The 23,145-nt window shown below is 38.8% G+C and overlaps 2 protein-coding genes across 4 annotated transcripts in view; both read left to right on the top strand.

Annotated features, from left to right (window-relative positions):
• The first annotated feature begins 299 nt into the window (after positions 1-299).
• LOC140268777 (uncharacterized) lies at positions 300-9,779 on the top strand. The gene is made up of 3 exons (XM_072363760.1): positions 300-553; positions 2,544-2,997; positions 9,367-9,779. The coding sequence occupies exons 2-3, from the start codon at positions 2,582-2,584 to the stop codon at positions 9,680-9,682; spliced, it is 732 nt and encodes a 243-aa protein (XP_072219861.1). The 5' UTR covers positions 300-553; positions 2,544-2,581; the 3' UTR covers positions 9,683-9,779.
• A 3,686-nt stretch (positions 9,780-13,465) lies between these two features.
• The window catches only part of cacna1eb (calcium channel, voltage-dependent, R type, alpha 1E subunit b), a 46,353-nt gene continuing 36,673 nt past the window's right edge, over positions 13,466-23,145 (top strand). For all 3 annotated transcript variants that reach the window (XM_072363757.1, XM_072363758.1, XM_072363759.1), the window contains exons 1-2: positions 13,466-13,566; positions 15,032-15,171. In XM_072363757.1, the coding sequence (XP_072219858.1) occupies positions 13,474-13,566; positions 15,032-15,171 (233 nt within the window). In that variant the 5' untranslated portion in view covers positions 13,466-13,473. The remainder of the gene's footprint in view (positions 13,567-15,031; positions 15,172-23,145) is intronic.

The following is a 23,145-nucleotide window of genomic DNA, read 5'->3' on the forward strand; positions in this document are numbered from 1 at the left end:
TGATAAGGAAGTTTTTTCCCCCCTTGCTGCTGTTATCATCTTTATTCCTCTTTAGTCTCTCATGTATGTGACTTTAGTCCACCATCTAGTGGTACGTGCGTCTGAGTTTCTGTCTATTTGCACCAGAGCATCGTCTCAAATAAAGACCTGTTGCATTTACCTCTTTTACTAAACCTCATTTGATTTTTGCACAGGTGAAGAAGCTCCCGCCTTTGAGATTATTCAGTGAACAATTTAAGTGAAGTTTGGATGCTCTGTAAACCGCACAAAGTGACTCATATCGCTGCAGCCAGCGAGTGAAGATGGCTGGGATCATTTCCATGCCTCGCTCCTGTCCCTGTGCGTGTTTACGCTCATCTGTGCCACACTCCTCTGGCTCCCAGCCACCCAGCAGTATTTATAGCCATACAGTGGTAATCGGCACTCAAGGAATCGTCGCGAAATCATCCCCTTACCACTAAACTTGGATTGACTGAGTGACAGACAGAGGGCTGAATTTGGGACCCACCTGATCGGGGCTCACTGACGATGAAGGAGCGCGCGGCACCTCAAGGTAAAGCAATCAGATTCATTGATCAATACATGGTCTAATTGACGTTTTTTTTCCCCTCCTGTCGCGAGTGCTGCATCGATCCCCTTCCTCCAGTGTACATTATTAGCGTTCACGTTCATATAGCTCTACTTATGACTACTGCTTTCTTTACGTCTCTTTCTCCTGCTTGTGCGTCAAACACTCCGTAAGAATCAAGAAACAGCAGTCTAATTAGCAATACCTGTTGACAGGCTAGTTAATGCATTTCTAAGGCGATTGCTGACCTGCAGCTGACGTGAACAAATTAGACGAGGGGGGCTACGTGTTGTTCCAGTGGGCTCTTCAGTGGCTGCACTAATTAAAGCGTAGGAGATCACAGCCAGGAGCTGAAATTCAAATTTAAAACAGAAGAGTATCTCCTCACAAGTGTTTTAACTTTAATATATTATACAGATGAGCTGGACGCCTGCAGCAAAGCAAGCTCACCGATGCTGCCTTTCATGATTAATTTTATTTTTGTTTGAATTAGTCATCCACATGTCAGGGATCCACCCTGCCTGTCATCCTAGTTTGTTGCCTCTGTTGTTTTTTTTTCAAAGTGACTATTAGATGTTGATATAAAAATGCTTTGACATTTAATTTCCCAACAGCTCTGGCTGCAGAATAGACTGATAATACACACTATCACATATCTTTTGAACTTGCATGGCCTTGCCACAATCAGAGACAGCCCACTCGTGAGCAGCATAAAGCTGCCATCAAGCCACCCGTGTAAATGTGTGCGTTGACCTTGTAGCCTCTGCCAGCTTTCAGACGGGCGCTGTGACTTGTTTGAGGGCAGAGCTCAGCTCAGACTGTGTCCAGTTCATGTCTGAGGAGCCCCTGCTGCTGATGAGTGAGTCACCGAGCCTTTGCTTCAGCTCCTCCACACTCAGTCATCTTCCTTTCAGCTCCGGCTCAATGGAAACAGCCTTGTTTCGTCTGTCTCTTAACTGGCTCACTAAAAACTTGTTGTTTTCCAGCCTTGCCACCTCATCTACCCCATATTTCTCTGTTCAATAACATGTATACTAAACTGGACAATGGCAGCAACAAAAACAAGGTTTAATCTGTTTCTTTTTTAAAAAAAAATCTAAACCAAGGCTAAAAAAGACATTTCTTTATAGAAATGTATAATTATTTTAACTAAACCCACCTTCAGAACAGTCTTGTTCAGTTTTTATGATATTTTACTGCTGTAGAATTATGAGTGTTAAAAAGGACATGTTTCCCTTTCCCGTATCACTCCTTTGTTATACAGAAACACCTTGTTTGTTCTCCAGCTTTTTCTTCTCTTACTTACTGACATCACGATGTAGCAGATTTGCATGATTCCTAGCATGTTGGCAAATTTGGCACTCCTCAAGCTGAAAATAAGCAGCCACCTCACATTCCACCAGATTTGTCCAGTTGACCGATCAGAGCATGCTGGGCTTTTTTATGATGGGGTGTTTGGAATGGGGTGAGCAAGTGGGGAGGGGGTATTTGATGAGAGGAGCTAAAAGAAAGCAAGCGCTGCTACAATGTGCTGTATGTGAAAAAGATTTTGTTTTTTTAAACAGTAAAACATATAAACGTGTCTTTTAAGTTATGTGAGAACCATAAATCTTTGTAAAACATGTCACATCATCTTATTTAGTAGATTCTTTGAGATGTTTCACGAGAAGTGTGATTATTCTGATCTGCTGGTGGTGGCGGTTAAAAGTCTAAAACAGTTATCACACCAAAAATATGTGAACCAAATTTCATAACAATCTGTTTGTTAGCTGGTGGAAGTTTTCAGACTAGACCAAAGTGGCTGAAAGAAAGACATCTTCACAGTCACACTGCTGCGGCGCCTTTATACATACAAACAAAGAGGGATCCTATTGGATGTGCCATGTTTATCTTGGTAGTGTCTCATTAATTGATACTGCTGTCTCTCACCCATTGTCTTCTGCCTCTCTATCCTTTTTTTTCTTCTCATTTGCAGAATTATGGTGAAATCAGCAACTTCCGACTTCTGTAGACATGCATACCAGTTCAGACCAGTCCCTCTCCCTCTCTCTCACACCCAATCTTCACTCTTCACCAAGCTGTGGTCGGAGTGGAAAGAATCATGTCCAGTCCTCCCTCTCTCTGCCTGAGCCTGAGAGCTGGAGGAGGACCAGCCCTATTGCCCGTCCTGGCCTGACCCAAGGAACTCGCTCCTGCTCCCTGCAAGTCCCTCATGCTGTCCCTGAATACCTGGGCCTGCCCCCTCGAGCAGCCAGCTTTGATGTACCATGTGATCAGGAGGAGTGCTCGTCCGATCAGGGCTCGGGGTCTCTGAGTCCCCACTTCATGCTGCGGCGACGTGGGGGACTTGTGGAGCAGAAGGACATCATAATGGCCCACCAGGCTCACAAAATACAGAGCACGCCGCAAGCCCGCAGGAAGGAGTGGGAGTGAGTATAAAAGAGATTCAGAGTCAAAGGATTTCTTTGACTACGCGTGTAAAGATGGTAAATCTCCACGGGGGAGGATGAAATGTAAAAAGATAAACTGGCTATGCAGTTTCACTTGTCAACATACAAGTCATTAGAGGTCTCAGGCTTTAAGATATAGTAAATGGTGATAGATGCAGGTTTGTTTGAAATATTTCCATAAAAATAATTTTTTTTGAGGAAGACACCTGTCATGGAAAAGCAAAGGTATAATGAAGAACCTCATTCCATTCAAGGGTCCTAACATGCTATTTAAGTGTTTAAGCATGAATAATAACATGGCTGTTAAACTGGAAATGCTGTACTTATATCACTGATGGTAATAATTACACCTGCACTTCTTGTTGCAAAGTGTCAAACTGTCCATGGTCAGAATCACTTGTAGACAAGTGAAATGTAACTTCTGCAGTGTGATTGGAAAATACTTAATACACAAGACAATTGTTAGCAATGCTAACTTGTGGGTCTTATGGTGTCTGCAGAGCATTTTAAAGTCTTTAAACTTTTATTTAATTGTCATGGTTATATGACCGTCTTGAAGGGCAAAAGTTTTGATATATGCCAGCCATTCACCATCAAACACTTTGAGCAGGTGAACACATTGGAACATTTTGGAAATTGGTGAATTATCAAAACAGCACAATCAGATGGACTGAAAAACACACATGGATCTATCAACAATCAGAATCACAAATTCCTGATGAATGTCTTGACAGAAAATCAAGAGGCAAAAAAAGGAAAATAAATATTATTAAAAGTAACTTGCGAAATATAAAACATTATAGAAATTTTGTAAATGATAAAAAAAAATCGTGCAAATTGGCCTTGTGCCTATGTAATGGTAGAGGTGATAACAGGGGGATCTTATTGTTTATTTAAAAAAGTTACAATGAATATTTGTTTTTACCAGGGGAACTTTTTAGTGGCATCTTGATGGTGAGAACTGAAAAGATTTGTGCAGGAGATAAGTGGAATCCTCTTTGATGTGGTTTGTATTCTTTTAACTCAGTAAGATATAAAGGTGTTGGCGCATTGCGATGTTTCTTGGCATATTTTGTTCAATAGCTGTCAATCAGGGGAATGACATCTTGATAGAGTTAAAAAGATTCCCACAGGGTAACAATGGCTGTATAAAAGTAGGTATTACAATCATTATTTTTGTTTTGTGATGTATCTGTGACTGACAAAAGTATGTGAAACTTTGCTTTCAGGATGTGTTGTGACATTCCTCTGAAGCAACAACTGAAACAACTGTAAACATTTCCAGTGGGTGGGCTTCCTTGATTAACCGCTCACTTCAGGTCCTTCCACAACATTTCTGTTGAATTAAGGTCCACACTTTGACAAGGCCATTGAAAAACATAACCAGATTCTTCAATCGTCTTTTGGCAGAACTTCTAGAATGTGTGGGGTGATTGTTTTGCTTCTTGACCATACATTCTGGGTAATGAGTGGACATAACTGTCTGAGATATCCACTCATCACTCAGCCAGGAGTGACCATATTTGGACAAAAGCTGGAGATGGAAAGTGATAGTTGACAGCTGATTGGACAAAGACAAGTATATTTGAGGCCTAAAGTCTATTGACTTATAAAAGTGGAGCACCAACAGACCTATCAGAAGAAGCAATTCTAGCTGACAACACAAAAACTATTTGTGGGAATAACGTATTGACTTAGTGTTTCCTGAGAGTGGGAGTCTATTGTAGCTCAAGAGGTTTTGGAGCCAGCACCTAGCAGCCCTCAGTGTTTTTACATTTGTAGGCACTTTCACATCACAATTTCAGAAGTCTTTTACATACATTTTTATGTGGAGGATCCACTTTCTCTCGTGATCTGGTGCTTGTGTTAAATGTTCTGATGATTTATTTTAGAATTTAACTTTTTTTTAAAGCTAATTCAGAGTTAATTCTTATATAAAAATTTAAAGACTCGTGGCTTAGGTGTTCCAAAACAGTTCCAGACCATGATACTAACACCACCATGTTTGATTGATGGAATGAGGTTCTTATGCTGCAAGGCAAGGATTTGTTTTCACCAAACTTTACATGTCTCATTTAAGTATGAAGTTCTGTTTTTTCTCTTAAACAGACAGCCCTGTGGCTTGTCCACATGGTGTTCGACAAACAACACGCAGACAGGAAGCAGTTTTCTTTTTGGAGAGCGGTGGTGTTCTTCTTGCTGCATTGCCATATGGACCATCATTGTTCAGAGTCATCAGACAGTGGGCTAATGAAAATGAATATAAACCAATGTGAAAGTCCTTTCACTGCTTAGAGGTTTCGCTGGGTTTCCTTTGTGTCATTACGGACAATTGCACATTTTGGTTGACCACTGAGGAAGGTAACACTGGCCTTCTTAGTGGCTTTATGGAGTGCAAATTCTTGGTTTTATAACCCGGCTGCAGCCTGGAGTGTATCAAGTTCTCTAAGGTCCTAAGAAATCTTCTTTGTTTGAACCCTGGTGCACTTCCATAAACCTTTAGAAGGCCAGAGTTTGATTAAAACCAGTTATTTTAATAAAGCAGGACACTCACTAGCACTGATTGCCATCTTATAGACCACTTACTCAATTTTCATCTTCAAATTAACTACTAATTCTAAAGGCTCTAATTCTAAATACTTTCCCACTTTCTCTCTATAGATAAATGACCAAGTATGACATTTTTATCTTACTTATTTAAGAAGGTTCTTGTAGTAGTAAAAATAGGAAGATATTTAATTCACATTTACGCAGAAATACAGAGAATTTTAAAGGGTCCACAGCAGCATAATATGCTGACGTCTTTGTTGGAGCTACTGTTTCACCAAATCAGTCTACTCTACATTCTTCAGCTGATTTCCTTATTTCTATGCGACATCATTTGCTGCATTTTACTGTAATCAGTTGTTTTATGGTGTAATTTATGGGATAGCTCATGGTGCTTGCTTGTAAACTTTTGAACACTGGAACTACATCAGTCTGATTGTCTGCTTCCCACCACTTGAATGTGGAGTGGTTCTCCATCAGTGTAACCTCCAACCCCACCCCCCCGGTCTTCTTCCTCCATCCTTCACCCTCCGCTTTCTGTTTGCTCTGCTGTACTTCCACTCCATGCCCACTTTTATTAGTGTACCGTCATGTTCTCTGCTTCGATTTCAATTTTCCTCTCACATTCACAGGACCACAAAATCAGATTTAAGTCAACACTGTCTGCAAGAGCAGCAATACAACTTAACAAATTTAGAATGTTTTAAAAAGGCACCACTGAATAGACAATTCATATTGTTTTTGGTTTGCCACTGTAAATGTATTGTGGTTATTTGTCCATTAGGGGATGCTAGGGAATCAAAGTAGAGAAGCAGCAGGGAAGTAGCATGATGCCTTTAGATTTAAACACTAGGGTCTGGACACTATTGTGCTTGCCTTCAAAAAGCTAAAAGTTTATCTATGCTTTATAAAGAGCAATGTGGCATGTTTGTACAACTGAATACTAATTGTGAGACACACTTTTCTTTTTTTTTTCTTGAGTCATGCAAAGTTCTCCTTTAAAACTATTTTGGTGCTACTAAACCAATTTGGACAATTACTTTGAAACGATGACTATGATATAAATATGTTTCAACATGAACTGGCACAGTGTTGCACCAATCTGTGCCGATATAAGATACAGTTATTGGTTGAATCAAACTGACATAACTCAGTACAGAGGATGTCTGTTGCTAGGGAACAGAGAGAAAAATAAAATGCTAAAACCACTCCAGTCAATGTTGGATGAAAGCTTGTCTGCAATTATATAAATGCCCTTCAGAGCTCTGGCACCAAGTGCCATTAACGTTTTAACTCTCAGTGCATGTCACTTGCAGCCGCACTTCATCTTTCTTCCCCGTTGCTCAAAGGTTTTGCTCAAAATACACTGCAAGTCATTGCCCTCTCTATATCATATCTTTTAGAAAAAATATTAGTAATTTATTGTCACTCTTATTTGCCGAAGCTGTTAACTTAATCTTCACAAAGTTTGGAAAGTCCCTGGCAAATTGATAAAAGCTTTTCTGCTCTTTTACGCTGCTATTTTTGGACACCTTTGAGTAGGCTGCAAGCAAGAGCAGAACGAAACACAAACAGTCTTAAAGCAGACTGCACCTGGTCATCTGCACAGCGTTTTGGAGCATCAGTGCAGTGACGGTGCTGCGCTCAAGTCTGTCAGTTTTCTCCCTCAAGATGTCCGGTGACCCTGACGGGGAGGTGTTTGTGTTGGGAGAAACAGATTTCTGTGGGATGAAGTTGCTCTATTGTGCAACATGGCTTTTGTTGGCAAAAATGAAAAGAACGGAGCAGGAATTCAAGAGAGCTATGTCGCTATGGAAACAACAGCAAAGAGAAAGCTGGAGACACAAGCGCTGAGAGATATATGTAGTGTTTGCAGAGATTGACAAATGTTTTTGTTGGGCAACACACAAGGAGTTTTTTGTAATGATTTCTTGCTTTTTGGTAGAAAGTAGGGGTGAATGTGGTGTGCAGATATTGTGTATTATGAATCAGCAAACTCTCCATTTTACATCAGATTTATCATCCTCTTGCTGCTTGTAGATTCTGCTCTTGATCAGTGTAGCCTTTTGTTGCTGTCCTGCTTTGCATGAAGTGACACGCCTGCCTGATTCATGCAGATTAGGAAGAGGAGGCAACAAGATTCATGGCTGAGTCTTTGTAAGCGCTGTAAGAAACTTATTCATACATCCTGTTAAATTAGTTTTTCCCTTCTCCCCCAGATCTCGACTCATTTGCCAAGCATGATTTTGTCACTCTCTCCCTGTGGGCTTGTTTTCACAATCTCCCCTCTAAGCCTTCACTGGCTGCCTGTCTGCACACTGTGTGGTGCCTACCTTGTGCAACTGAACAGTCAGCAGCGAAGAGTGATACACTATGCCTGGGATATCAATAGGGACTAATTCTCCGCTTGGTTCTAATTGTGACAAACGGCAGCCGTGGGCATGAAACAAGCCTCGGTTGAATAATCTCACGTCTGTGGGGGCTTAAGTGGTCATCTTCAGGAAACAGTGGGGAGGGGAGGAGAGCAGCAGATGGAGTGAGAGCGCCCAGTTGCCTAATGAGGTCTCACTTGTGGCACTGAGTGTGAAAAGGACCCTGCTTTCTTCTGCTTTCCCTCAAAAAGGGAGCAGCCCTAAGATCTATTTCATGCTCTATTTTTACTCCTGACTTTTACTCCAATATTAGCACAATGGCCTAGTTTTTTTTAATGTTTTAATAGTACAAGTCTCCGTTAATGAAAATATGACAATGCTGTATGTCTATCAAATAATAAAAGTGTTTAATATTGGAGAAGAAGTCCAACTAATATAAAGAGCTTCTCAATAAAGCCTATTTTTCTTACTTGATCTATTTACACACCTGATATATTTCTCTTTGGGTTGTTTAGAATTATGTTTTTTTTTCATTCTTTCTTTTATTTTTTTTTTTAGATTTCACACCTCTTTCTTTTCCCTCAGCACCCACAAGCATCTTTACATAATTGTTTTTTGAAGCACATACCCACACAGCCTGCTGTATATACTCGTCGTTTTGGGGGGGAGGATGTGTTTTTGTTCATCCTCAACAAACTAATTGCTATGGTAACAAAATACATGTCCCTCCTCTCCAGCAGCTTTCATTCAGATGAATTTTGAAATCGCAATTTTGAAGTAGCTCTGTGGGAGGGGGCTGTCAGTGCTTATGCACTCCTGTCTGATGATTTTTCTAGCAAGTGAATAGAGTGATCCAGCTATTTAAACTAACGCTTAACAACGCGTCTGGTTTAGGGGCGTGAAACGGGCTCTTTTTTTTGACAAGTTTCCTATGTCTGAGAAGATGCTTAAAGTTTTGGAAGACTTACCTCGGATCTCTCCATCTGATGAGCGCGCACTAGTTTTTGATCACCTCGGTTTGTCAGATGCCTGGATGTTGTTAGAAAATTACAAGGAATAAACTCGGTGGATTCCTCCCCCCACCCCTCCTTTCTTTCGCTGCCCGAGTTTAGGGACGCGCGCACATGAAAAGTTGTTCAGAGCTGATTTTTACGCGCTGTTAAACAGATGGGATTGTTTGGCATCTAAACCACCATTAGTGACCTGGATGATTTTCCCGAAACATAAGACAACTGAATGATATAATCCGGTGTGCTCGTGTGGATATGGAGTGAGAGGATTCTGTAACTTTTTGGGGAATCTTGGCTCTCGAAAAGCTGTCAGTGGATTGAAGGTGGATGTTTTTTCGCTCCTCTTCACAGTTTTACTCATTTGAAGTCGTCCTTGTAGTAAAACACTCTAAGCGGGTCGTGTTCTGATCTCTTTGTAGAATGGCTCGGTTCGGAGACGAGTCCGCTCCTACCACGGTGGACTCCGGAGATGGGGACTTGGAGCGCGGCGGTGATGGGCAGGACGCGGCGGCGGGACTGACGGCTTCCATGAAACAAGCCAAGGCGCAGCGGGCCCGGACCATGGCTCTGTACAACCCCGTCCCCCACCGGCAGAACTGCCTCACCGTCAACAGATCTCTCTTCATATTTGCAGAGGACAACATCATTAGAAAATACGCTAGACGAATAATTGAATGGCCATATCCTTACATGAAAAGTACTAATTATGTTTCGAGATATTTCTTGCCTCCTTAGTTCATTAGCTGTGATAGTGGGCTGTGAGTTCAGCACCGTGGACAGCGTCAGCTAGCATATGTGAAGCTGCATCTTAAAACTACAACTCTCCTTTCTTCATAAAGTACAACATATATGATTCAGTTTTGTCAGTTCATAACTCCCTTCATCTTTGTTTAATGTATTTACATGTCTCCACGACTTACTATGATTTCCACCTGAGAGTTAAACCATTTAATTGAAAAACAAACACCTTCCATGAACTCTGCTCCACAGCTGAGAGTCTTCCTCACAGTTTTGCTTAGTAACTTATTTATTCTTTGGGCTTCATTTGCTTTCGTGCTGGCAGAAGACAGGGAGGAAGCATGTGGTAATCATTAGGAGCAGTTCTGCTCACTGTGGGGGTGGCATGTAGGCACATCTCTGTTGCCTTACTGCTCATTGGAATGTGAACCTGGCCATGAGTAGGTGTCAGTTCAAATCCAGCAGGCAGCATTTCTGTGGTTGCCTACTGTAGTGCTGGGAAATGTTTTTCTTTTTTTTTTTTTCAAAATTTTTGAATTTTTTTTTTCTTGTATGTGAACAGTTTGGTAAGCGCAACTTGACATAAGATGGTTATTGCTGATCTATTTATTCTTTATTAATCTTTCAAAGTTTGAAGTGTTGTCCTGCTCAGCTTGGTGCTGTTTTAAAGCATCAGTTCAGCAACATCACTTAGCTGCCATATCTGCCCACTACTCCTCCTGCTGTACACCCCCTCCAATGCACTGTGCCAGTCTCCCACTGTTACCTAACCACAAGCTCTCTGTTGGAGTGTGGGAGTAGGGCTAGTGGTCAGCACTAGCTGGCCACTGGCAGCACCGTAATGTGACTGTGGGTAACACAGAGGCTGAGGTATGTGGGAGAGGGCTGGCCAGTAGCACTGTGGGGGATCGTGGGCTGTGATTAAAAACACCTGTGAAAGTGTTAACTGGGTGAGACCCAAAACGTCCTAATTCTGAGACTGTAGGGGCAAAACAGACTCGTGAATTTTTTTAAATCCCTATCACCGGTTGCTGCACACTTATATCAAAGTTATAGAGTACAATAGAGTACGATATTCACACAATGTTTGCAGTTACTGGAACATTTATTTTCCAAAATTGGCCAAACTCTGACCAATGTAGTTAAACAAGATTAGGCACAGCACCCCATAGTTGAGCTTCCTGGACACTTATTCTGGCAAATAATTTTTTGGGAGCAGTTATTTGATTATCCTTAAGTATTTCCAGTTTTTCCAGCAGTTTCTTTACATCTATCTGAATTACAACATGAATGCTCACCAAAACTGCATATATCATCCCTCAAACTGTTAAAGGTAATATCTTAATGTAACTTTAATAAAATAAACTGTAAATAGACTTTAAAAGTCTATGTTTCACTGTGGGCTGTTGGCCGTATACAACAAATGTTTGAGATATTCTAGGAGATTATGATTTATAGGCAATATTGACTGAATAATTTTTCACTATTACTGAATAAACACTTCACATATGTTAAGGCAGATAGACTGAGGGTGAAAATAAGTTTTAGTTTCAGTCCTATATTTATTTGGTTGTCGCTCAGTAAATGCAATAATGTAGTCATGGACTTTTAATAAAATAAGGTAAATAATATGCAACAGAACTTGATTTACTCAATTTGATTAATCAAATGTAAGACAGTGGATTCTTAATAGGCCAGTAAAAGTAAAATGGAAAAAATGTAGAAACAGCATGATGTGTAAACCAGCTGGGATAGTGGTTTGGGGTAAAAGGGCTAAAACTTGCATAATGAGCGCCTTGCGTGGTAACTGGTAACAATTAGTAAGTGGGCGAGATTTATGAAGTATTTCCCACTTTAGCTATTTTCAGCCACAATCAGTGGCAACATTGTGGTGAATGTGAGCCAGAGTGGGTCCCAGAGGGCCCCATCTCAACACTCCTCTGTGAGTCAGTGACCCCGTTTCACTCAAGACAGGAAAATTAATACAGACGAGAACGTTCCTCATGGGAACTCTGCTGGACTGAAAGTCACAAGTGTTGTGGCTCTTTGTGGATATGCCTAAGGCTCGTGTGTACAAATGTTTCAATTGCTTAAAAAAAAAGCTTTAAGGTTTACACAGGTTTTTGCGTATAGTAAACTTTTAGACATGAAAAAAGAAATGTCAGAAGATGAATGTGTCAAATATCGATAAATTGGACCTTCGACCTGTGTCACGTTAGAGCTAAGATCGTGTTCAACAGCTGGAAATAAGGTTTTTAGAACTTTCTGACACATTCACATCTGCAGTTTTAAAAAGTCTAAGATTCATTTTAAGTTGTACAGCTTTTGATTTTAATGACAGAGATTTAAAAAGTTACATATAACTAAACATTTTTGTTTTCATATTTATTGATTTTCCGTGCTGTACATCAGATTCCTGAAAAATCCAACTGATACTCAGAATAACCCAAAGCCAAATGGGATGACATCCAATTTTATTTTTTTTTTCTACTCCAAAACTCAAAAGTCACAAAAGACAAAGAAAGTCTGCAATTCATCACAACTGTGAGGTGTGTTTTGTGCTTTATTTGGACTAATATGATAAATTGGTAAACATATAACCTAATGGTAATTCTTCTGTCAGTCTTCTGATTGATTGATTGGTGTATTGATTGATGTTTTGATTGGTTGATTGATTGATTGATTGATTGATTGATTGATTGATTGATTGATTGAAGCTTTAGAAAATGTTTTGGCAACATTACAGCTTTTGTTAGCATGTTTTCTATTTGCATCTTTTCACTTTAAAGCATAAATTCAGGACAAGCGTGAATTAATAAAATACAGCTTTCAAATTTGAATTATTTCCATAGAATCTTGAATTTACTTTTTTTGCATATTGTCTGAGCTGCCTTTTACTCTTTAAGTAAAAGTGTTTGAAATTGGATAAAATATTTTTCCCAGTGTCCAAATTGACCAACAGCCCAAGTAATACTTAAAATGCCATATCTGCTTGAAAAATGTCATCATCACATTTGATGTTGATTAATTTTCTGTTGACAAACTGCATTAGTGCTGCTGCATATTATACACGTTTATAAAAACCTGCTGTATTTGGTAACCAAACTGATTAACTGGAAATTGAACAATTTGCTTCTCTTTAATAGGATAGACAACTTGAAATGGCTGCATAACGTATACTACACGTCTAATCTACAGTTTTCTGAACTGTTGGTAGTGAAAGGAGCCATGGGAAGTGTTTGCCATAGTTTATGCAGTTACACCATCAGGCCAAGGTGACTTCACAGTGCACTCATTCCCTACCTAACCTGCTCTCTTTCTCTTCATGAAAAGCACTTTTAAAAGCATGTTGCCATGGATACTGCAATCTCTCTAACAGATTGCTTTCAATACTAGAGAATCATGCCATAATTCTTCTATTAATCTTCCATCCATCCATTGATTCATTGATTTTTCTTTACACATAGCCATGTCCTAAAGATATCTGTCGACTTCTCACAAATATTTTGTCCATATGAAAACAATTGTGACTGCTGTCAGTGTTTTGGACATTTTAAGTTGCAGACTTTAGCAAATAGACGACTTGCTCAGCAGTATTGTTTCTTTTTTCTGTCATTGTGGAAAAAATACAATGTTAGCTAACCTTCACTGAGGCTAGCCATTGTGACTCTTTTTTTTACAAATTTGGATGTTTTCTTTCTTTTCTAGATATAGTTAGTCTGTTTTATGTCTTTGTGTTGTATGAAATAACTTTCCTTAACCTCATGGCCTTCACACCATTTGAGTACATGATCCTGGCCACAATCACCGCGAACTGTGTCGTCCTTGCCTTGGAGCAGCACCTCCCTGGAGAGGATAAGACCCCCATGGCAAAGAGACTGGTGAGGACAACACAAGTCTTCTGATAGGTTTTCGACATGTGGATCTGCGAGGGGGTAGAAAACAAATGTGTGAGAGCTTCGGGGTTTTTTTTGTGCTATAATGTACAAGCTTTTGCAGATGCAAATAGAGACCTACTTTTATTTAAGGGAGGATTTGGGTGGTATAATCTATCTGTAATGTGAAGTATCTGAGTGAAGCAAAATCTGTGGGTTTAGTTACAGGAGTGATTTAAATCAAAAGCTTTAGACATGTTTGGATCTCCCAGAAGTGGGCAAGGCTTTAGCCTGTAATACCTAGCACACATCATCAGATCGAAGGGGAAAGGGAAAAAATAAAGACATTAACAAAAACTTGATTTCACTGAAAACACTTCCTACCAGAATATTGCATGTTTTTCCTTAATACACATAATGAATGGCCTAAATCATCTCCCCCAAAATATCTTCAACAATGGTCATCAGAAATATTTTTGGTTCACAGTTGGATGGATGAGACTTATTTTGTTATTGAAATATTGGAAAATAATTCATTTAGTACTTACCAAAGGATAAATGAACAATTAAAGCAACACAGGGACACACTATTAGAAATTGGACAGTATATCTTTAATTTCTTTGTCACTGGGAAAATATAAACATATATGATCTTGACACATTGTTCATATTAGTTTTTCAGTTCAACTTGAAAATAATCGCATGTATAATTTACACAAGAAAATGTTTATTAAGTACAAGACAAGTGTTTATGATTTACTTGTGTACCAAGAGCAAGCCATAGTTGTATTCAAGATAACAGTGCAGTTTATTTTGGCTGCGCAATAGTGGGGTCATATCATCTGTAAACCTTACAATCACATTATTAATCACAGCAATCTGAAATATTTTGAGTTGCAACACAGTGACAAAGATGTTTCAATATTGAGGCTGGTTTGGATCAGCAGAAAATGTGCTGCTTTATTTGGCTGTTGGGTTAAGGGGGATCAGACATAATTGATCTGTCTTGCACCAGCCACATTTCATTGTCAGTGTAGTTTACAAGTGTGCCATGCAGCCAGTCACGAACACCTGGAGAAAATGTTTAATGCCATTGCTTCAAAGCCAAAAGACCTCAGTCTCATTGCCAACTTACACTCTGATGCTTTTTCAGGAACACACAGACACTGGGTTTAAAGCCAAAACCATAATTTCCAAAACCAAGTTTCATGGCGACTAAATCTAAATAAACAAACAAATCAAATTTAAAGTTAGAACGGAAGTGAACTCCAATTCGACTTGAGTTGCAGCTTTCGCTCAGTTGACAGCTTGTCTGGTTGTTAAGTTGCTCCTCACAGGCTTCTATGGAATGAAGAAACATCACGAGTCATGAACGTTGTGAATGACAGAAACCTAGTGGCAGAAATGACATACCGTGCATTTAACTTATCCGAAGACCCTGTTGACATCTGTGTTGGTGTTTTTCCCACAGGAGAAGACAGAGCCGTACTTTATTGGGATATTCTGCTTTGAGGCAGGGATCAAGCTTGTGGCTCTTGGTTTTGTTTTCCATAAAGGCTCCTACCTGAGGAACGGCTGGAACGTCATGGACTTCATTGTCGTGCTCAGTGGGTAAGTCCCAATCAAATGGTCTCCTTCACAACCTGAAGTTCAGAGAAACTGAGAATTTTTTTTTTCAAACAATATTTAGTTATTTTATGCCAAATATAATGACTAAATCTCTTTTTCAAAAACTTTGCCACAGCCTCTGACTGAATGCAAATGTGAGCAAAGTGACAGAGCTGACAAGTTAACAAGTTAGTAGTCTCAACCAACCTTGACAATCAGCTCAAACCCAGGATCATATAGTAGTCATGTAGGTTCATGTGTGTAAGTTTTGTTTCTGAAAAATCATGTCTGTCAGTTTGGCTCTAAATAAAACATTACCCATAAGTTTCTCCAGCTGCTGCCATGAAAAAGAGTCCAGTCATGAGGCACCAAATGAATTAATTTTGCTGTTACATTTGGAAACAAACTGTGGCACAGGATTTGCTTTTCTGACCAACAGTTTTAAAGTGAGCCGATTTAAGCTGCAGATTGTGGTTTCAGTTCTCTCTGTGACGTCATCTGTAGCTTTTGCCTGTTGTTTGTGGCACATATGTCTTAATTTTGGCCTGATGATTAGATGTTTGTATTTTGAAATTTAGAAGATTTAATGTAAAATGGCCTTATTTTTTTTCTTCTATAAGAACCTACCATGACCCTACCGTGTCTAATTCTTGAGGAAATAATACATTATTTCCTCACGAATTTTGGTTGAAGTGCGTCAGTTGTGAGTTTCAGAGACAGTTTTTCCTTCTGGAAACAGAGACACCTCAAATGATAATCCCTACCTCACCTGGGAAAATATGTTTTAACGTAAAAAATGAGTGGTTCCTGAAATGCTCGGTTCTTTCAGGCGTCACTGATTCTGACCCTATTGTCACATGCAGCTGTCAGGCTGCGAGCAGCGCAGAGGTGCTGAGAGATGACAACCTGTCTGCAACAGGCTAACTGACAGCAGAAATATCTGTAATGAAATTGAAGGTCAGCAGAAGAACACTCTTATATACATAAGTGAAAAGGAAAGGCTCAAAGTCAAACCAGAATGATCAAGCGTGATCAAACATTATAAGATTTGCATTATTCTTTTGTTGTGTTTTTGGGGATGTTACTTTAAAGGAAAAGAGAGATAAACTTGTGACATGTACATGTCTTAGGACTGATTCACACTGTTTATAGCATTGACCTGTACATCCTTCCTCTGAATTCTGTTTGTGTTATGCGTCTAATCTTGCACAGCTTTCCTCATGCTTCCTTGATGCTTATTTATCTTGTTGATTTAGTTTTGGTGGTAAAAGGACTTACTTGTGGACACATAACATCGACAATGGCTCTATTCCTTTAAAGATGGCTTTTCATGTGACCCAGCATGCAAAAAACAGGACCCTAAAGTTTGTTCAGCTAAATTGAGTTCAGATATCAATGTTACCTGTGATTTCTTACTGAAGCAATTTCTTTTGGCTTCAACATTAGCAGATTTTCTTTCTCTTTTAAGATAACATAAGTAACAACCTGGATTTCACTGCTGATTTTGTGTTGAAAAAGTGATATTTGGTTAGACTGTCATGTCATTTTGTTTTTAATCATCTGAAAAGCAGTTAGAACATCAACATGTCACAATTTATTAAGTTGTAGCACTCATTTCTTTTTTTAATAGTGAGTTTTGTCAATCTGTCAATCAAATGTGAGTATTATGACACGAACACCACATCAGTCCTAAGCTCACTGGTTTCTAAAGCCTACACATTTTTGAAAATTAGTCATGAACATATATCTCAGTTTTTCTTTCTTTTAAAAAAAGGAAAACAATGGCTTTGGGTACACAGGTAACATTAGTTATTGGAACAATCATTGCTGATTTGGGGTTTATTAACGATAACAAATCTCTCTGTAGAATATCTGGCCTTATCCCTTAACTCAACTAGATATGTGACGTATACGTTGGGATAGCAGCAAGTGGAAGGAAACTGAAGTATTAAAGTGGATTTGCGTAAATTTACGCTTGTGTGTGTGTGTGTGTTTCTGTGTATGTAAAACTTTATAGTGAATTACAACCTTAACTGAAGTGAGACAGAAAGCTTTTAAATTGATACTCAGCAACTGATCCTCCAATTAATTTTGACAGAATTCATTTTCAGTTTACCAGGCTGTGGTTGGTGAACCAAAAGATTAATTTCAGACACTGATTGTCGAGTTATGTTGATGCATTCGTGCATGTGCAAATGCATGTGTTGCCGTTTATCAATACTTTTCATATGTATGGTTGTACTGCAGTTGAACAACTTGTAATTCAGACATTCTGTTCCTCGTGTTAGATACGCGTATCACTTTTAGGCTCTGTTGTCTGGTCTCCCGTGTTGTGTCGTCTTTCACCACATACATTTACACACTGCATACATCCACAAGAAAACATGATACATTGCTGCAGGAAGACGTGTGTTTGCATGCCACAGTCAGGCTCAGCAGTCAGCAATAGGTGGGTGGATAAGTGGATTGGCAGTTGTGTCTAAAACCTGCTTTGGTTCGCCCCCAGGACCTCTGTGAATTAAATGTGAATGCAGCGCCAGAGATGTTATGCAAAAGCATAGAAAGAGCAGATGGATGGAGAAGAAAGGACAGGGAAAAGAAGAGGTCGGGAAAAAAGAAAATGGAAAGACAAACCCAAGACAAACATGATGAGAGTCTTAATTTGTTCCCCGTAGGACTGGCTTTAGTGAATTAATCATGCAGGAGTTATCCATTGTTACCAATGGTATGCTGTGTATGATGCTGTATTCAACATGCAGGCAAGATTGCTGTTGGCATGTTGACATCTCATTTCAGTCGACACCCACATCTTTCTTTTTCTCAGTATTTCTTATTTCTCTGTCCTTCATTCTCTCTGTCTCTCTCTTCAGCTCTCAGCCTCTTACATAAAAATGACAGCAGCATCACGTTTGTAGACCAATAAAGGTTGAACAGCTGTGTTGTTGACAGATTTGCACCACATTTACAAGGCAGAAGTCTTTATTCTATTTTAATGATTCATTCTGAAAAGTTATACTTTGAAATTGTCTTATTAGCCATGTCTCACGGTTTGCATAAAAAAATAATTTTGCTTTCATGAAAGTGACTTGTATCCAAAACAGCACTGTTTGATAAGATTCAGGCCAATGCAGTCTCATTCCAGCATGTGATAAAACTATGCTGGTCCACGATGCAAAATATAAGTTCCAGCAAAAAGCTTAAAAACTGGAAAATAACTACAACTTCAAGGCTTCAAAATTCGAACATACCTAAGTTTTCCTCATTTGAAACTGTCACACAATTAATTTTTGTCAATTTTAACATCCACAAATAAATGTGAGATTAGTTAGGAGGGGTTTGTTGGAGGTGTTGATCTTATACACTAAACTGACAGCAGACCCCACCGATCTTGAACACACCACAAAGAAAACCTCCTAATGCCAACTCTGATGTAGAATGTAGCATCTGTACTGTATTTTATTTAAATCATTTAGAAATACTCTACATAGAACATACCTGAGCCCTCTCTACTTCTTGGCTGAGGTGTGTAATGTTAAAAGTGAGCATACAATATGTCATTACTTTTTGCAACTTTTACCATTATCATTTGAAAAAAGACATTCGATTCTCATTGTAAATGAAAAAAGGAAAATAACACTCTTATTTCTCGCTCTTTTGTTATTGAGGACAGCAAAGGGTTGACAATCAACTTAAAACAAATGATGCCATTTCACTTAAAATAGTAACATGTTTTCATATTTTAGATCAAATTTGTTGATACTTTACTTTTGAGGCTGCAGCACAACACCAAACTGAAGAGCAGTCACTGATTATAAGGTTAAATTTAATCTTAAACCTGGTATGATTTGTCGCATCTGTAAACATTTTCTGTAGTGTTATCACTTTGTGCTGGCACACCCTTTTGGACTCTTATGCATCAATGCAACAACGTGAGAATACAGTTTGAGGAGGTTGTCAAGACAGCAGCTTTTGGCAGGCTGAGTTACTTGTACGAATGAGACATTTATTCGAAAGACTGTAGGCTTGAAAGTTGAAGTTAAACTCCTCCGTTTCAACTGAAATCATGTCACATACAGTAGAAAACGCAGAAAGTTGTCAGTGTACTTTATGCAGCTCACAGATCTTCTTCTGTGTTATAGTTCCAGCTGTGGCTGGAATTGGTAACAGACGACCTGATTTCCTGACACCTCTCTGACATATTTTCTGGTAGCACATATGCTGCTTTCCCCTCTTCACTCACTGTCTCAAACATACACTCACACTATCACTCTAGTGGCACAGTACAAGTAAGTCAGACTTAAAAGAAAACACATGTGTCGTAGGGGCCGGCTGGGAATAAAATCGAGGCCACTGGGCCAGTGCTGGCGGCATGCAATCCATTTCATATTAATGAATTGCTAGAAGCAAATCTGCTGGGACACGGAGCTCAATTAAAACCCTTAATCTCAGGGAGGATTGTGTAGAAAAATGGACCCCAGCTAAAACAAGTTATCCAAAATCCAATTTGAATCAATGGGATTCCTAAAATGGTCACTAATATCCTGCGGCAAACAGACAGGCACAGGTGGACTTGATGCTTTGATTAGCAGTGAAATGTCTCCCTAATGACTTGTGTGTGAGTGATTCTTTGTGTGTTAGCACTTGTTGCTCCATTTTTGAGGTCGCAGGTACAGTTTGTTGCCAGTGAACCTGCGGCCCTTCTCTTTGTAGATCGGTTTTGACAATTCCCTCATCAGACCTAATGATATTGAATCCAGCTGTGCCAACATTTCTCTGTAAGACCATGTGTGTGTGTTTGCATGTGTGTCAACCTCCCATCATGTTGTATGAAGGATATCAGGTTTCCCTGCTGTTCTTGTTGCAGAGTCTGACAATCTGCTAAAATTGTTGCTCTTTAGACAGGATGAATAATAAAACTGGGTGGGAGTTGGGAGTGATTCATTAGCCATCTGGCACAACGACAGACGCACAGGAGTGAGACAAATCATACATGCATGGCTGAATTAACCAATTAGTGAACACAAATTTTGCATCCCCGCCCCATCAACCATCTTCTGTGCATTTACTCCGTTACATTACAATAAAAGCACAGGGCACAAAATGATACGCAGATTTTTTTTTTTGTAATATGTAATACTGATAATAAAAAGTAATTATTTATTGGTTTGTTTATTTATTTTCCCAACTTTTTGTTCTTTTTTTCTTTTGTGTGTATATTCTGACACTAACACATTGTTCAAAAACAAAATTATCTTTAATAGATGTGAGGGGCTTTTTTGTACCAGGTATTTGTACTTTCAAATTTAGCCTTGCAAAGCTACGAACTGTTTAAAATTAAGATGAACACATTACTAAACGGAGGTAATCTATTTTACAAAAGTATGCAACAGATTGCCTTAAAAAAGAAAGTGAATAGAAACTGAATACAAACTAACAAATGCAATAAACTAAAACTTAGCAAAAGCTAGTAAGGAGTAGATATACAAATAACAAAGTAAAGCCAACTACATTATGAGTCAGAACAACTGTTGGAATTTACAGTGAGATGAGTTTTTATTGAATATTACTGAACAAATTGACACAGTTAATGTTTACTTTAAATCAGCAGTTTACACTGAATAGAACTGAGTTTTAGTCTTTTCATTCCTTGAATTCATAATATATTTTATGTTCTTTGAAGCAGGAATGGTTGAGGTGACTTTGTTCATTTTTACTCCCTACAGATTGGAACTCTAACTCTAAGTGTTGAAGTGTTAGTGTCAGGGTTTCAGCAGATCTTGTTTTTCTTTAAATACTATCTGACACCATAACGTGAACTGGGACCACATATATAACTGTTTTCTATCTATACTTAGCTTTCTCCTTTACTGTTAACCTTGAAGAGGTCAACTCCCTTTATAAAGTCTTAGTCTAAAAAATATACAATGGGCAGGTGTTGGTGTTTCCACTATCACCTTATTCATCTCCTGTTAAGAGAGTGATTGCATCCATGCATCTAAGCTGACTTTACCAAAATGCTGTTTACTGTATACTGCATTTCAAACTTTACACAAAATAAACTAGCCTGATGCATTGGAAATTTGTTACACAAAATCAGCTGGGAAGTCACCCCTGGAAATTATTTGGAAGACAGCAGGAACTTTCAAGAAACAGGTGGTTGGAAGAGCCATCTGTCCATCAGTATACATCAGGGGCTAACTTTAGCCTGTCAGATCAAGACGACAGAGCCAGGTGGTGAAACCATATTCATATCAAAACCAGTTGAAAGTAGAGAATACATAACTTTTCAACTGACAGTTCCGTTGGTGTCTTTCTGCTTTTCGTTTAGTAGGAAATACTCTTCAGTTTTGATTTAAATTGATTCCGCTCATTTAGGTGCTGGTATTGTTTTGTTGTTGATCATCATCTAAAACTCGATTATTACAGCCATTATAGGATGTTGATTAGTCCAGGATAACTTGCCATCGTCACAAACACATGGCTTGAACCATGGCCAGACAGAAAATCTTGTGACCATGATTTTGCAAAAATTCAGATGCCTAGTAAAGAATGTAATATACCTCCAATTTTAAGATTCTAAGCAAAAATGTCAAGTCAGATAAAGCAGTTTTTACAGTTTTTACAACAGACCACTAGAAAACGTTCAGAAAACCAGGTGTTGAATGTGTCCATATGGCAACAAGTGAGCATGTGGTTCTACAAGTGAAACACACCCTAACAAAAGGAAATTCTCTGGAATGACACTCGGGTAGAGAGCACAGGAGGCAGGACATGTTGAGGAAAGTATGCTGTGGAAATTGTGGTGCTTTGTTTACAGATTTTTGACATTGACACATTGGACTCTCGCTTATCTACAATGATGACTGTCTTTGAAATGACATCAACACCAATTGTATCCGAATGAATCTGAATTTATTCTGAACGAGTGGAAAACAATAGACTAGCAAGTGGATGAAAAGGACAAATGTGTACAGTAACAAAAGTTATCAGCATGCACACACACACCTGCGTTTGCACAGAATTATCTGGAGAATGGCCTCCTTGTGTGAACTCACCTTGTTGCAAACTTGTGTATGTATGTGTCCTTGTTTTAATGGCATTTGCACAAATAAATTGATTTACGAATCTAAAGTAACTTTTTATTGGAGGCTTTATAATAAAGTAACCTTTAAAACTTTTGTAAAAATTCCAAGAATATTAATAAACCAGGTCAGTGATTTGCAATCAAAATTCAACCGATTAACAATAATTCAACCGATCAGTCAATTGTGTGACTTGTGGCATTCTATCCAAGATTTCTTTTCCTTTCATTTTTTGCGAAAACATATACCCTGCCATCAGTTCTGTGATTAATAGTGAATATATGCCACTTATTATGTGATCATAATTTGACAAAAGAGTATTGATGTTGCTATTCATAAATGCATGACTTATGTTTTATAGACTTCATTTAAACACATTAATTTTTGAGATGCATTATATTAATGTTGCTTTAGCTGTGCATCACCATCTGCAGAGATATGCTGAAATGGTGAGCAATGTGATGCTGCTGATTACTGTAGTGTTTGTTGGCGTTCTTGGTGTAGGTGGAGGTATGTAGGAGAGGCTGCATTCTGTGCATGTAATGAATTCAGTTTCTCTAGGGCCAGTTTGATACAATCGACTGCAGCAGTGCTTATCTCTTAAAGTGCAGATGAGGAAAAAAAATGCATATGTATCTCCATACCTTCCAGATAACTTTGTTGAAATTGTGGTATGAGCTGATCCCATCAGCGTAACCATCTGATTCTACTTTTTTTTCCCCTTCCAGTCCCCCTCAAGTGTAATTTTGATTAAACAAAGCCTTTTTTGTGATTTGTATATAGAGCTCTTTGTTTATATGTGAGAACTGTTGTTTGTCAAGATCATTGCATAGCTTCGTGAATAAGTTTTTTCAGGACATAGCCAGAAAAGTGTAAGTGTAGATGTACTACAGAG

This window comes from Leuresthes tenuis, unplaced genomic scaffold (genome assembly GCF_036924035.1).
Source record: "Leuresthes tenuis unplaced genomic scaffold, fLeuTen1.0.hap1 SCAF_14, whole genome shotgun sequence".
NCBI lineage: Eukaryota > Metazoa > Chordata > Actinopteri > Atheriniformes > Atherinopsidae > Leuresthes > Leuresthes tenuis.